The 11,231-nt window shown below is 58.4% G+C and overlaps 1 protein-coding gene across 1 annotated transcript; it reads left to right on the top strand.

Annotated features, from left to right (window-relative positions):
- Positions 1 to 400: 400 nt before the first annotated feature.
- KIRREL2 (kirre like nephrin family adhesion molecule 2) lies at positions 401 to 10,055 on the top strand. The gene is made up of 16 exons (XM_058674859.1): positions 401 to 412; positions 3,031 to 3,202; positions 3,422 to 3,571; positions 4,063 to 4,212; positions 4,314 to 4,474; positions 5,152 to 5,302; positions 5,547 to 5,652; positions 5,737 to 5,885; positions 6,106 to 6,233; positions 6,324 to 6,456; positions 6,712 to 6,812; positions 6,956 to 7,160; positions 7,592 to 7,690; positions 7,979 to 8,079; positions 8,409 to 8,474; positions 9,465 to 10,055. The coding sequence occupies exons 1-16, from the start codon at positions 401 to 403 to the stop codon at positions 9,798 to 9,800; spliced, it is 2,220 nt and encodes a 739-aa protein (XP_058530842.1). The 3' UTR covers positions 9,801 to 10,055.
- The last annotated feature ends 1,176 nt before the right edge of the window (positions 10,056 to 11,231 follow it).

Here is an 11,231-nt window from a genome sequence, read left to right on the forward strand (position 1 = left end):
CTCTTCCCTGAGAATCGTCCGTCTCCTCCCTCTGCCTCACTCCCCAGTCTTCCTCTCCCTGAGTTTCCTTCCCTGCTGCTTTATCTCCTGAAGGCTCTGAGTCCACCCCCCCTTGATCTCTCTCTTTCCCTGCCCTGACAGTCACTCTCTCTTCTTTCCTGCCAGCCCCCCAGCCATGTTCTGCCACCCCCAGGAGCCCAGGAACCCAATGTAGTCTACCAGTGGCAGAACCGGGTTCTGTTCAGGAAAATCCTTGGGACCCTCTAGTTCCTGCCTGTGCTGGGCAGGCTCCTCCCAGTCCAGTTGGAATGTGAAATCCCCCCTGTCAGCACATGCCAAGCACATTCCTCGGCACCTCCCCAGCCCCCTGGCTCTGTGGGCCTGGCTTGGGCAGGGGAGTATGGGAGAAGAGGTAGGCGTGGCAAGCAGAGAGCTGGGTTGGCATGGGGAGGAGCTGTGCCCCAGCTTTTTCTTGCTCTCACACGTGACCTTGGCAAGTCCTGCCCCCCACACCTGTAGACATCCTCTCCGTGACATCAGGGATCTCTGCTGGGGAATGTGCTAAAAAGCTAGAGAGTATGGAAGTGAGTGAAGTTGTGTGTGTGTGCCTGTGAGTACGAAACAGGTGTGTGTGGGTATGTGTGTAGCGGAGGGGAGAGAGGGTCGTGCCCCACGAAGGCACATGCAGAGTGTGGAAGTGCACAGGTGTGGGCAGGCAGAGCAGGTGGGAGGGGCTGAGTGTGCCAGCCTCATGATGGGTATAGCTGCTAGTCTACCACAGGTGCCCTGTGGCGAGGGCTGGCTGAGTATCCTCTGTCACCACGTCTGGCTGCCTCCCCATCTCCTCTCTCTTCGTCTGTGCCTCTCCCTGCTTTCCTCTATCTGTCTTGATTTACCTTTCTGTATCTTTTCATCTCTCACTGTGTTGAGTGGGTCAGCCTCGGTCAGCCGTGAGCCATTCCACTGCCCCTCTGCCTCTACTTGCCTCTGTTTTTTCTCTGTTTCTTCTCATCCCTGTTACTCCCCCAACCCCACTTCCTGCACACACACACACCCCAAGTCTAAGAAATATTGTCCTCCGCCAGCCTCTGCTTGTGCCTCTCCCCCTTTACTGTTTCTCAGGCCCCGGGGCTCCCCGATTGTTGCCTCCTGGGATGTTAGAACCATATGCCTGCCTCCCCATCCAGTGTGCAAAAGCACGCTGCTGCCGTGGGATAAGCCGCTTCTGTTTGCTTATCTCCCACAGGAACTGACCTGCTCATCCTCCCCTCTACCTCCCTGCAGGGTTCCCCTGGTCCTCCTCCAGGACAAGACATCTGGCCTGAGCCCCCTCTTGTCTGTCCCCACCTCTTTATGGAGTCCTTGCTGTCCTGCCACACTTGATCTCCTGTCTACACCCCCACACTTCCCGAGAAAGGAGACACCGTCACGGGGCCCTCACCAGATGGTGACCCTGGGGAACAGCATGTGGAGCTCTCAGCACACCCCTTCTACCTCGGCCCCAGCTGGGCCAGCTCTGGGTGCTCCTGGGACCCCAGGCTCGTCCTTTTTCCATGCCCATGGCCCCAGGGACCTCGGAAGGGGAAGTAGCATCAGGTGCCTGGAAAAACAGCCTCACGAGCTCAGAAGGCCCGGCTCCACGGCCAGCCAATTCCAAACACCAAGCACCAACTCCATAAACACAGAAGCCAGGAGGAGTTCAAGCCCCCCAGCACTAAGGTTCTGGGGCCCCAGACCAGCCTCCCAACCCCTCTTGATTAACCCCAGAAGCGCGACAGATGTTCACATTCGATTTTCAAATCCTCGTGGGAGATTGTTGATTAAATTCACTGAGTCTGAGATTTAAAACCAGATAACCTGACCCTGTCGCCCTCTCCCGCCTACACCATGCAGCAGATGTAGTGGTGGTGGGGCGGGAGGGGCTGGGAACTGAGGGATGGCACCCCCACTCCCGTCCATTTGCCAGCTAGCAGAGGTCTGAGCCACCCCTGCATTCACAATTCTGCAAATCCCAACAGGTGACAATCTGGAACGCAAGGGTCTGACTCCAGCAACAGCTGAGAACCTGAGTACAAATCCCAGGCCCTGCAGGGCATGCCTGGCGGATGGCGGGACCCAGCCCGCAGCCCTTCTCTCAGCTCAGGGTCCCGCCCACCTGCTAGGCCAGCTGCGGCGGCGTGGGAACGCCCCAGCTGGACTGCTTGGAGCAGTCAGGACAAGCTGCGCAGTTCTCAGCCTCCTCGTCTGCCCCAGCCCCGGCCTCCGCCGCCTCCCCGCCGTCTCCCGGCAACCAGGCGGAAGGGATGGGGCTGCGCCGCCAACGGCAGGGTGCTGGGAGAGGAGAGGCTGCGGGTCTGAGTGTTCCGGTCTAAAGAGGCGCGAGGCTTTGCGCGTTAACACGGGGTAACAAAGCGGTGTTTTTGAGGAGGGAGCTTTGAGGTCAGGAGGGATCAGCAGCCCTCCACCCCCTTCTCAGGCGTCGCAGCTGTGCCCCAGGCACCCTGGTGCCCTCTTCCCGACCTGCAGACCCAGAGGAGAACAGCGCCCGCCTCCCCAGGGCGCGGAAGCTGGAGAGACCTCAGGGGCTCCCATTTATAGCTCCGTTTCCACTCGCCACAGTCCCTGCAGGCCCTGGGCTGAGCAAGTTTCTTCCACTCCCTCCCTTCCGACTTCCTCACCCCAGACCTCTGCAGGGCGCAGGTGTCAAACTCCGGCGGGACCACCTTCTTGGACCCGACTTGGGTAGGGGTGCCCGCCTGCTGAGCCCCGCCCCGCCGACCTCCATTAATCGGCGTCTCCGTAGCGGAGTTTCTCAATGGGAAGGGGACGAGTTTCCCAGGGCGAGACGGGGGCGGAGCGAGCGGGGCCCGGCTCCTCCCCGGGGTCCCTAGGCGCTTGAGAGCCCTAGCACCCGGCAGGCAGGCGTTAGAGAGAGTCGGAGGCTGTAGATGAGCCGACCTGAGGAGACTGTGGGCTGTGGATAGGGGGCTCTAGCCTGGGTCAAAGCGTCAGGTACTAAGCGGGTTCCAGACCAAGGTTTGGAGGTGTGTGCGGGGCGGTGTTCCTGCGGAGGAAGAAGTTAGCAGGGAAGGCAGCGCCCTCGCTGCGGCCACGGCAGGTCCCGCGGAGCTGGGTGAACACGCACTCAGGATGCTGGTCCCCGCCCTCCTCGCGCTCTTCCTCGGCTTCAGAGCGCGCGCAGGTACGCAAGGGGAAAGCAGGGCCGATTGGGGGTGCGGGGGACACTTGTTTGCAGTCTCTGTCACCTTACTGGGGAGAAGCCAACTGGGAGTAGAGTGGAGGGTCGGACTCGAGGGTCTGAGCAAGCAACTCTGGACACTGCTAGGCTAAGGGAAGAGGCAGTGGGGTTTTGGGCACTGACAGAGCGAAGTTTAGCTCTGGTGCCCCCCTATTCTCCTAGGCCCTTCACCCCACTTCCTGCAACAGCCGGAGGACCTGGTGGTGCTGTTAGGAGGCGAAGCCCGCTTGCCCTGTGCCCTGGGAGCCTACCGGGGACTAGTTCAGTGGACAAAGGATGGGCTGGCTCTAGGGGGTGAACGGGACCTGCCAGGTAAGGTTGTTCTCATTCCTGAAAGGGCCTGGGGCTGGGCTGGGAGCATCTGGCCTTGAGCTGTCCCAGAAGCTTGTGCTATTTTCAGATTTGAGAAAAGGAACAATTCCGTGTAACACTGATGAGGCCTGATGATTGGGAGCGACCAGGGGTCTTCAGAATTTTTACACTGTAAAGTATTGCATAAATGCAGGAAAGGTGCAGGGAGCCTAAATGGAAAAGTTGCCAACTAACTAACCCTGAAGGAGGCGCGCACACCACCAGCTCTGTGGACAGAGTGCTTCTCGTTGATTTCCGCGTGACTGCCCTCTTCGAAGCTTCTCACCCCGTGTCCATTAAGGCAATCATTTTCTCCCTTTTCTGGGAGCTCAAGACTTACCGGCAGGGGGCAGTGCACATTTGTAGTAGTGTCTCTGTGGGATGGGTTTGGACCTGGAGACCCGAGGCAAGCCATTCAAACGCCTGGGCTGACGGCCTCCTCTCTGCCTCAGGATGGTCCCGGTACTGGATATCGGGGAACGTGGCCAGCGGCCAGCATGATCTCCACATCAGGCCCGTGGAGCTTGAGGACGAAGCACTGTATGAGTGCCAGGCCACCCAAGCCGGCCTCCGATCACGCCCGGCCCAACTGCATGTGCTAGGTGAGGACCCAGTCCTCTGGCACCCTGCCCCTGGGGTGGGATGGGCAGGGGGGAGCCCAGGGAGAAGATCAGGGTCTCTAACCTCCGATACACTCCCGCAGTGCCCCCCGAGCCCCCCCAGGTGCTGGGTGGCCCCCTTGTGTCTCTGGTGGCTGGAGCTCCTGGGAACCTGACGTGTAGGAGCAGAGGAGAAGCCCGCCCCAGTGCTGAGCTACTGTGGTTCCGAGACGGGGTCCAGCTGGATGGGACCACCTTCCACCAGGTCAAGCCCACCCCTTGCCCTGTCAGTGAAAGTTTGAGTCCACTCTGACCAGAGGCTTATTCAGAGAAGGGGGCACGTAGGGCAGGGGTTCAGGGATTGTCATACTTAGGGCATGGTTCTGGGGAAGGAGTTTAGGTCCAGGCCACTGGGTTCCAATCTTGGTTAAGCCAGTGGCTCATTGACTGATACTAAATTATTTAGCCTCTGAGTTATTAGTTTTTCTTATCTGTACAATGGGACGAATAAGAGTATGTACCTCACATGGTAACTGTGAGGATCAAATACAGGCATGCCTATGCATTTGCCTGAAAAAGTGACTAGTCCATAGGGCAGACTAAGTTATTGTTAGTTTCCTTTCTAAAAGAAAACAATTTATTGAAAGGCAGAGTTAGAGAGTCCATCTATTTCTTCACTCCCCAAATGGCCACAATGGCCAGAGCTGGGCCAGTTCAAAGCTGGAAGCCAGAAGCTCTTTCCTGGTCTCTCATGTGGGTGCAGGTTCCCAAGTGCTTGGGCCGTCCTCCTCCGATGCACTCTCAGGCACATTAACTGGGAGCTGGATCTGTAGTGGAGCAGCTGGGACTTGAACTGGAGCTCATATAGGATGCCAGCACTGCAGGCGGCAACTTTATCAGCTACACCACAGCATCAGCCCCACATCATATTGTCACTTCCAGATTGTGCAGAAAGACAGAGCCACAGGGTTGGTGGAGAGCACCTTGTTTCTGACCCCTTCCAGCCATGATGACGGAGCTACCTTGGTCTGCCGGGCCTGGAGCCAGGCCCTGCCCACAGGGAGGGACACAGCTGTCACATTAAGCCTGCAGTGTGAGTGTCAGAGACCCTGGGGAAGAGGTGGCAGGGGTGGGAGCTGGACTCCTGGGTGTGAGAGCATGGAAGATGATGGAAGAATGACCTGAGGGAATTAGGAAGTGGAAATCCAGATGCGGAGGGAGGTGGGAGTGAGGGAGGCAGCTTCCTGGGGTGGAGGGACTAACTGGCCAGCGGTGGAGATGGAGAAGTCCCTTCCTTGCCCAGGCTGACCACTGTCCCCTCCCTCTCCACATCCCAGACCCGCCTGTGGTGACTCTGTCGGTGGAGCCTCATTCGGTGCAGGAGGGACAGAAGGTCACTTTCGTGTGCCAGGCCACGGCCCAGCCTCCTGTCACCGGCTACAGGTGAGGACCCAGTTCACTTCTCCCCAGCACAGGCCTGGGCAGGGCTGGGGCAACACTGACAGCAGCTGTCCTCTGTCTTCGCAGGTGGGCCAAAGGGGGCTCCCCGGTGCTGGGTGCCCGCGGGCCAAGGTTGGAGATTGTGGCAGATGCCTCGTTTCTGACCGAGCCCGTGTCCTGCGAGGTCAGCAACGCCGTGGGTAGCGCCAACCGCAGCACAGCCCTGGACGTGCTGTGTGAGCCAGGGTGGGGCCGGGGGTGTGGCCAAGGTGGGCTGGGGTGCAATGCACTGGAGACCCAGGTGGGAATGGAGAGTGGGATCCAGGTAGACTTCAGACAGTTTGTCTCTACGAGGTTTGTGCCCAAGTGGGCGGGGTGTTGTGGACAGGGGGCATACGACTGGGTCAGGGAGTCTACTTCAGCCTGTCACATGACCTCTTCTTCCCCTTCCCCTAGTTGGGCCGATTCTGGAGGCAAGGCCGGAGCCCATGTCTGCGGACGTGGGGGAAGACGCCTCCTTCAGCTGTGCCTGGCGTGGGAACCCGCTCCCGCGGATAACCTGGACCCGCCGCGGAGGCACACAGGTGAAGGTCTCTCTGGGTCCTATAGTGGTGGCTGACGTTGGATCCGGCTCCCTCGCAAACCCCGTCCTTGACACCTCTCCCCTGTCCCAGGTGCTGGCCTTCGGCCCCATGCTGCGTCTCCCGTCGGTGGGACCGGAGGACGCTGGCGAGTACGAGTGCAGAGCAGAGCCTGGCCCTTCGGGACGCGGGGGCGGCGCTGCCGAAGCCAGGCTGACGGTGAATGGTAAGGCCCCGCGGGCTTTTATAGCTGCAGCGAAGGGGCGTGGCCAGGGGCGGGGCGTGGGTGGAATCTAACGCCAGTGGGCGTGGCCCTGGAAGATTTATAGGCAACGGGGCCTTGTGATTGGAGTCTGACCCGCTGAAGGCGTGGCTTAGAGGGACTCCCCTTTCGTTGAGGGGTGTGGCCTGGCTGCCGCGCGGTAGCCGAGAGTCGGGAAGGGCGAGACCCTTCCTGTCAGTGACCGGGGTCTTCTCGCAGCGCCCCCTGTGGTGACCGCCCTGCGCTCCGCGCCCGCCTTCCTGAGGGGACCCGCCCGCCTGCAGTGTCTGATTTTCGCCTCCCCCGCACCGGAGGCTGTGGTAAGACAAAGTCCTCCCGACCAAGACCCCTGACACAGCCCAGTCCCCATGCAGATCCCCGAAACTACTGTGACCATTCCGGCCTCCCATCTGTTCCCGGCTCCTCGGTCTCCTCAAGCGTTCTCCGTGGTTTGTGCCCCCAGATCTGGTCTTGGGATGAGGGCTTCCTGGAGGCAGGGTCGCGGGGCCGCTTCCTGGTGGAGACTTTCCCAGCCCCGGAGGGTCCTGGCTGGGTCTCTGTGCTGCACATTTCCGGGACGGAGGACTCCGACTTCAACAAAGGCTTCAACTGCAGTGCTCGGAACCGGCTGGGCGAGGCCCGCGCTCGGGTCAGCCTGGGCCGCAGAGGTGGGACCGGTTCCACAGATCCCTGATGTAACATGGGGATCCCCAAACTTAGAACCCTCAAATACAGAGATTCCAACCTTGAGAGCTCAAACTCCCCAAGCCCACCCCCAATAAATCCTCTCACACAAAAAAAGTTGGAAACCCCAGAGCTTCTGCCTCACACTTAGGTCTTCCAAAGAGACTTTTCAAATACAGGGAACTGCCAAGACGACTCTGGGAGTCCTAAGACTCTCTAACCTAGGGAGCCTATCACATACGTTCAAAGGTGGGGAATAACAAGTCTATGGGCTCTTGAACCCCATACTGGGGGGACCAGGAGCCCTGGGGATTGCCAGTCCTGGCTACCATTTGAACCCAGGGACCTCAAACCCGAGTCCCTGTCCTGCAGGCCTTCTGCCTGCCCTTCTCAGGACGTCCCCTCCATCCCACAGATTTGCTGCCCACTCTGCGGCTCGTAGCCGGAGCGGCCTCTGCGGCTGTCACTCTCCTGATGATCATCACTGGAGTGGCCCTCTGCTGCTGGCGCCATGGCAAGTGTCCAGGCTGGAGCCCGCCCAGGCCCCCATTCCCATCCCTGCACTGCCCTCACTGACTTGGCCGTATCAGGGGGCCTGGCCCCAGACCCTCTCTGTCTAGCCCCTGCATGGGGCTTCTCCTCCCCCTATACTTGTGTCCCCACTCCATCTCAGCATCACACTCCTTGCCAAAGTTTTCATTGTCCCCCCAGCCCCTCTGCCCATCCCTCCCACTTACTGAACCCCAAGCACTTTGTCCCTCCTGCTTTTGCTTACCTCGGCCCCTCCCTACCCCTACCTTAGCATCTTTCTCCAAGCAAAAGCAGCTGGTACGTGTCCTGGGCAGCAGTGACAACTCCAGTTCCAGGTGCCCAGAGGAGGAGACAGGCAGCAGCGAGGAGCCGGTAGGATGCCAGGACTCCTGGACCTGACTGTGCCCCCAGACCCAAACAGTAACTCAATCCCAATCTGGACCCATTCCCCAACCTCAAACGGGACCTCCCCCATCCCCTCCTAACAGAGACCTCAGTCATATTCCTGGGGCCACATTTGCCCTTGCTCTGTTTACTCCCCAGACCAGGTTTGTCCCCCTGACTGTTCTGAGTTCAGACCCCTAGCTCCCAACTGCCCTGGGGCTCTCCTGCCGGAAGGTGAAGTCCTTGGAAGGGGTGCTGGCTGTGGGGCTGAGGTTCCTCGGGTCACTGCCTTTCACTGAGTCAGCCCCCTGTTCTAGGGCTCCCTGATGCACACTGACCGTAGTGACCTGGCTCTGGGTGAGGAAGGGGCGCTGGAGACCAAGGTGAGAGCAGCAGGGCAAAGAGCAGCTCTCTGCCCCGGTCTTTGCCTTTTCCCTTCTGGCTTCCCTAGAGTGGCACTCAGCCCCTCCCAGCTTCCTCCTGCTGCCTCCTGGGCCATCTTGCTCCACTCCGCAGCCCCCCAGTTGATCAGCCACAGCCAACTATGCTGAAACACCTGCTCCAGCCTCCTTCTCTTGTCTCGAGTCCTGGACTGGGGTTCACTCGGCCTGTACCTTCCCCACCAGTCAGTTTTCAGGCTGGCTCACCCCCACGCCCATCCCATAGGCCCCTTCCGCCTGCTGGCCTACCTCTTTCTCCCCACACTGTCCAGCCTTTGCAGTCTCATCTCAGGACGGCTCCCGGTTCCAAGCCCTCCCTTGTCTGAACCTCACCAGAGCTGTTCTATGTGCCTGAAACTCTCCCACCTTCCTCACCACCATCCCCTTCTTTCCTCCTTGATCTCAGTTCAAACATTTCTCCTTCTCACACTTGCCCTGTGGACATTCTGATCCCTTTACCCCACCATTCAGGCCTCTGAGTTCTGGCACCAGTCCCATCCCATGCTGACTGAAGCTTTCACCTTTAGCAACCACAGTCGCTGTCCCCAGTCACAGCGCTGAACGCCCAGGCTCCCTTAGCCTGGGATTTCAATGAGGACAGGATCCGGGTCTGTCCTGGCAACCACAATGGTTGCATCCAATGGAGCTGTTTGGCTGGTATGTGAGTCTCTCTCCTCCAAGCTACCCTTCGGCAGCCCCAAGACCTTCTGTCTCTGCCTTTCTCTGGTGACCCTCTTCTGCCCCTTTGGTTCCAGTTGCTGTTCCTTATTTGTCCCCCGGCCATTCTGGGTGTCTCTCTGCTTCAGGTCTCTGCCTGCTCCTGTTGCTTTTATCTCTGTTGAGACCAGCTCCATCTCTTTGGAGGTGTCCATGTGTGATTCTCAGTGCCGTATAACCTGACATCCCTCACCAAGTCCCATGTGTTCCCCTCAGGACCCAACCAACGGCTACTACAAGGTCCGGGGAGTCAGTGTGAGCTTGAGCCTAGGTGAAGCTCCTGGAGGAGGCCTCTTCTTGCCACCCACCTCCCCCCTGGGACCTCCAGGGACCCCCACCTACTACGACTTCAACCCACACCTGGATGTGATGCCTCCATGCAGACTGTATCGAGCCCGGGCGGGCTATCTCACCACACCCCATCCTCGTGCCTTCACCAGTTACGTTAAACCCACATCCTTTGGAACTCCAGATCTGACCTCTGGGACGACCCCCTTCCCGTATGCTGCCTTCCCCACCCCTAGCCACCAACGACTTCAGACTCACGTGTGACAACTTTCCAAAGGGAGAGTACTAGAATCTTCTTGCCATAACAGGTTGCCCTGATTTTTCGAGAACCAGGACAAGTGGGCTACCTTCCTCCCCCAGAATTGGACACTGTGGTGTGCTGGATCATTTTAGCCTAACGGTGAGAGTGGGATGGCCATGGTGGCCACCTTCTTCTCAGGAGAAATGAGATTCAACGAGGTAGATAGGACCTTTGGAGAGGGACAGGGTGGTGGACAAAGGGGCAGGACAGAAGTCACTTCTGGCAGAGAGGGAAGATATTTCAAGATGACCACCTGCCGTGAGAAGAAAGGTGGCAGGAGACAGATGAAAAGGCCTAGCCCTTGCCCCACTCCTGCCCCATCTCCATCCTGCCTCTTCCTGAGGGGTACTTGGCTTTGCTAAGATGGCTTCTTCCGCCTGGGGAAGCCAACATGGCCATCACGTAGGTTCCTTCTGCCTTCCTTAACGACCCTGAAAGAACTGGACCCAGGGAGTGGGAATAGGATGAGTACTATCTTTGGGGGGGGGGTGTGAGTGGATATCTGAGAATATTTATGTTTAATAATAAAAAGAGTCAAAGAGGCACTGTGTCTTAGGGATGGCTCTCCCCATGAAGGAAGAGGCCGAAGTCTCTTAGCTGGGGGTGGCTGTAGAAGCTAACCTTTGAGCTGCCTCTCAGACCCTTGCTATGTGGTCGGCATGCTAGGCTCTTTTCACAATCATGAATGTCCAGGGTTGCAAACACACACACACACACACACACACACACACACACACACACACAGGCCTGCATCCACCAACAGAAACATGCACACAACCCTGCCCATGTGGAGCTATCCCGATCTGCCCAGGTGGGGGACAGAATTTTCATTTGAGGAGAAAAAGCAGCAAGCCCTGCTGGGGAACTTGAGAAAGTGGAAAGATGGAACCTCTCGGGGGGCCTTAAAACAAAGTTGGGGATCCAGACCCTTGTCCCTTGATGGGTGTGACGCTGAATGCCTGACTCAGGTCATTGACTCAGGTCACCCTGAAAGAGACAACGTGAGGTGCAGGCACCATGGTGTATCAGGTTCAGCTGCCACTTGAAACGACCCCCTCCCAGCCACATGTTGGAGTGAGGGCTGCAGTCTCTGCTGTTCTGCTTCCGTGGGGCAAGTGTTGGGATCCCTGCCACCTACGTGGGAAACCTGGATGGACTTCTGAGGGTCTGGTTTCTGCCTGTCCCAGCATTGTATATTATGGTCATCATCTGAGGAGTGAACCAGCAGGTGGAAGACCTCTCTCAGTATCTCTGTTGTTCCATCTTTCAAGTAGATGAAAACGAACGTTTGAACACAAAGGGAGACCTGAGGTTTTACTTGGTTTAGGGTCCTTGTGTCAGCAATTGAAGGTCCAGCGATCTAGCCTCAGGGCCGATTTTCTGAGGGAGGTGGC

The sequence above is a fragment of the Ochotona princeps genome, chromosome 16, assembly GCF_030435755.1.
Source record: "Ochotona princeps isolate mOchPri1 chromosome 16, mOchPri1.hap1, whole genome shotgun sequence".
NCBI classification, from domain to species: Eukaryota; Metazoa; Chordata; class Mammalia; order Lagomorpha; family Ochotonidae; genus Ochotona; species Ochotona princeps.

Bases quoted from the DNA above. Each gene is read 5' to 3' on its own strand.
- KIRREL2 (XM_058674859.1), top strand. The intron at 5,303-5,546 runs GTGAGTGTCAGA...TCCACATCCCAG, and splicing joins TGTCACATTAAGCCTGCAGT to ACCCGCCTGTGGTGACTCTG. The intron at 6,813-6,955 runs GTAAGACAAAGT...TTGTGCCCCCAG, and splicing joins CCCCCGCACCGGAGGCTGTG to ATCTGGTCTTGGGATGAGGG.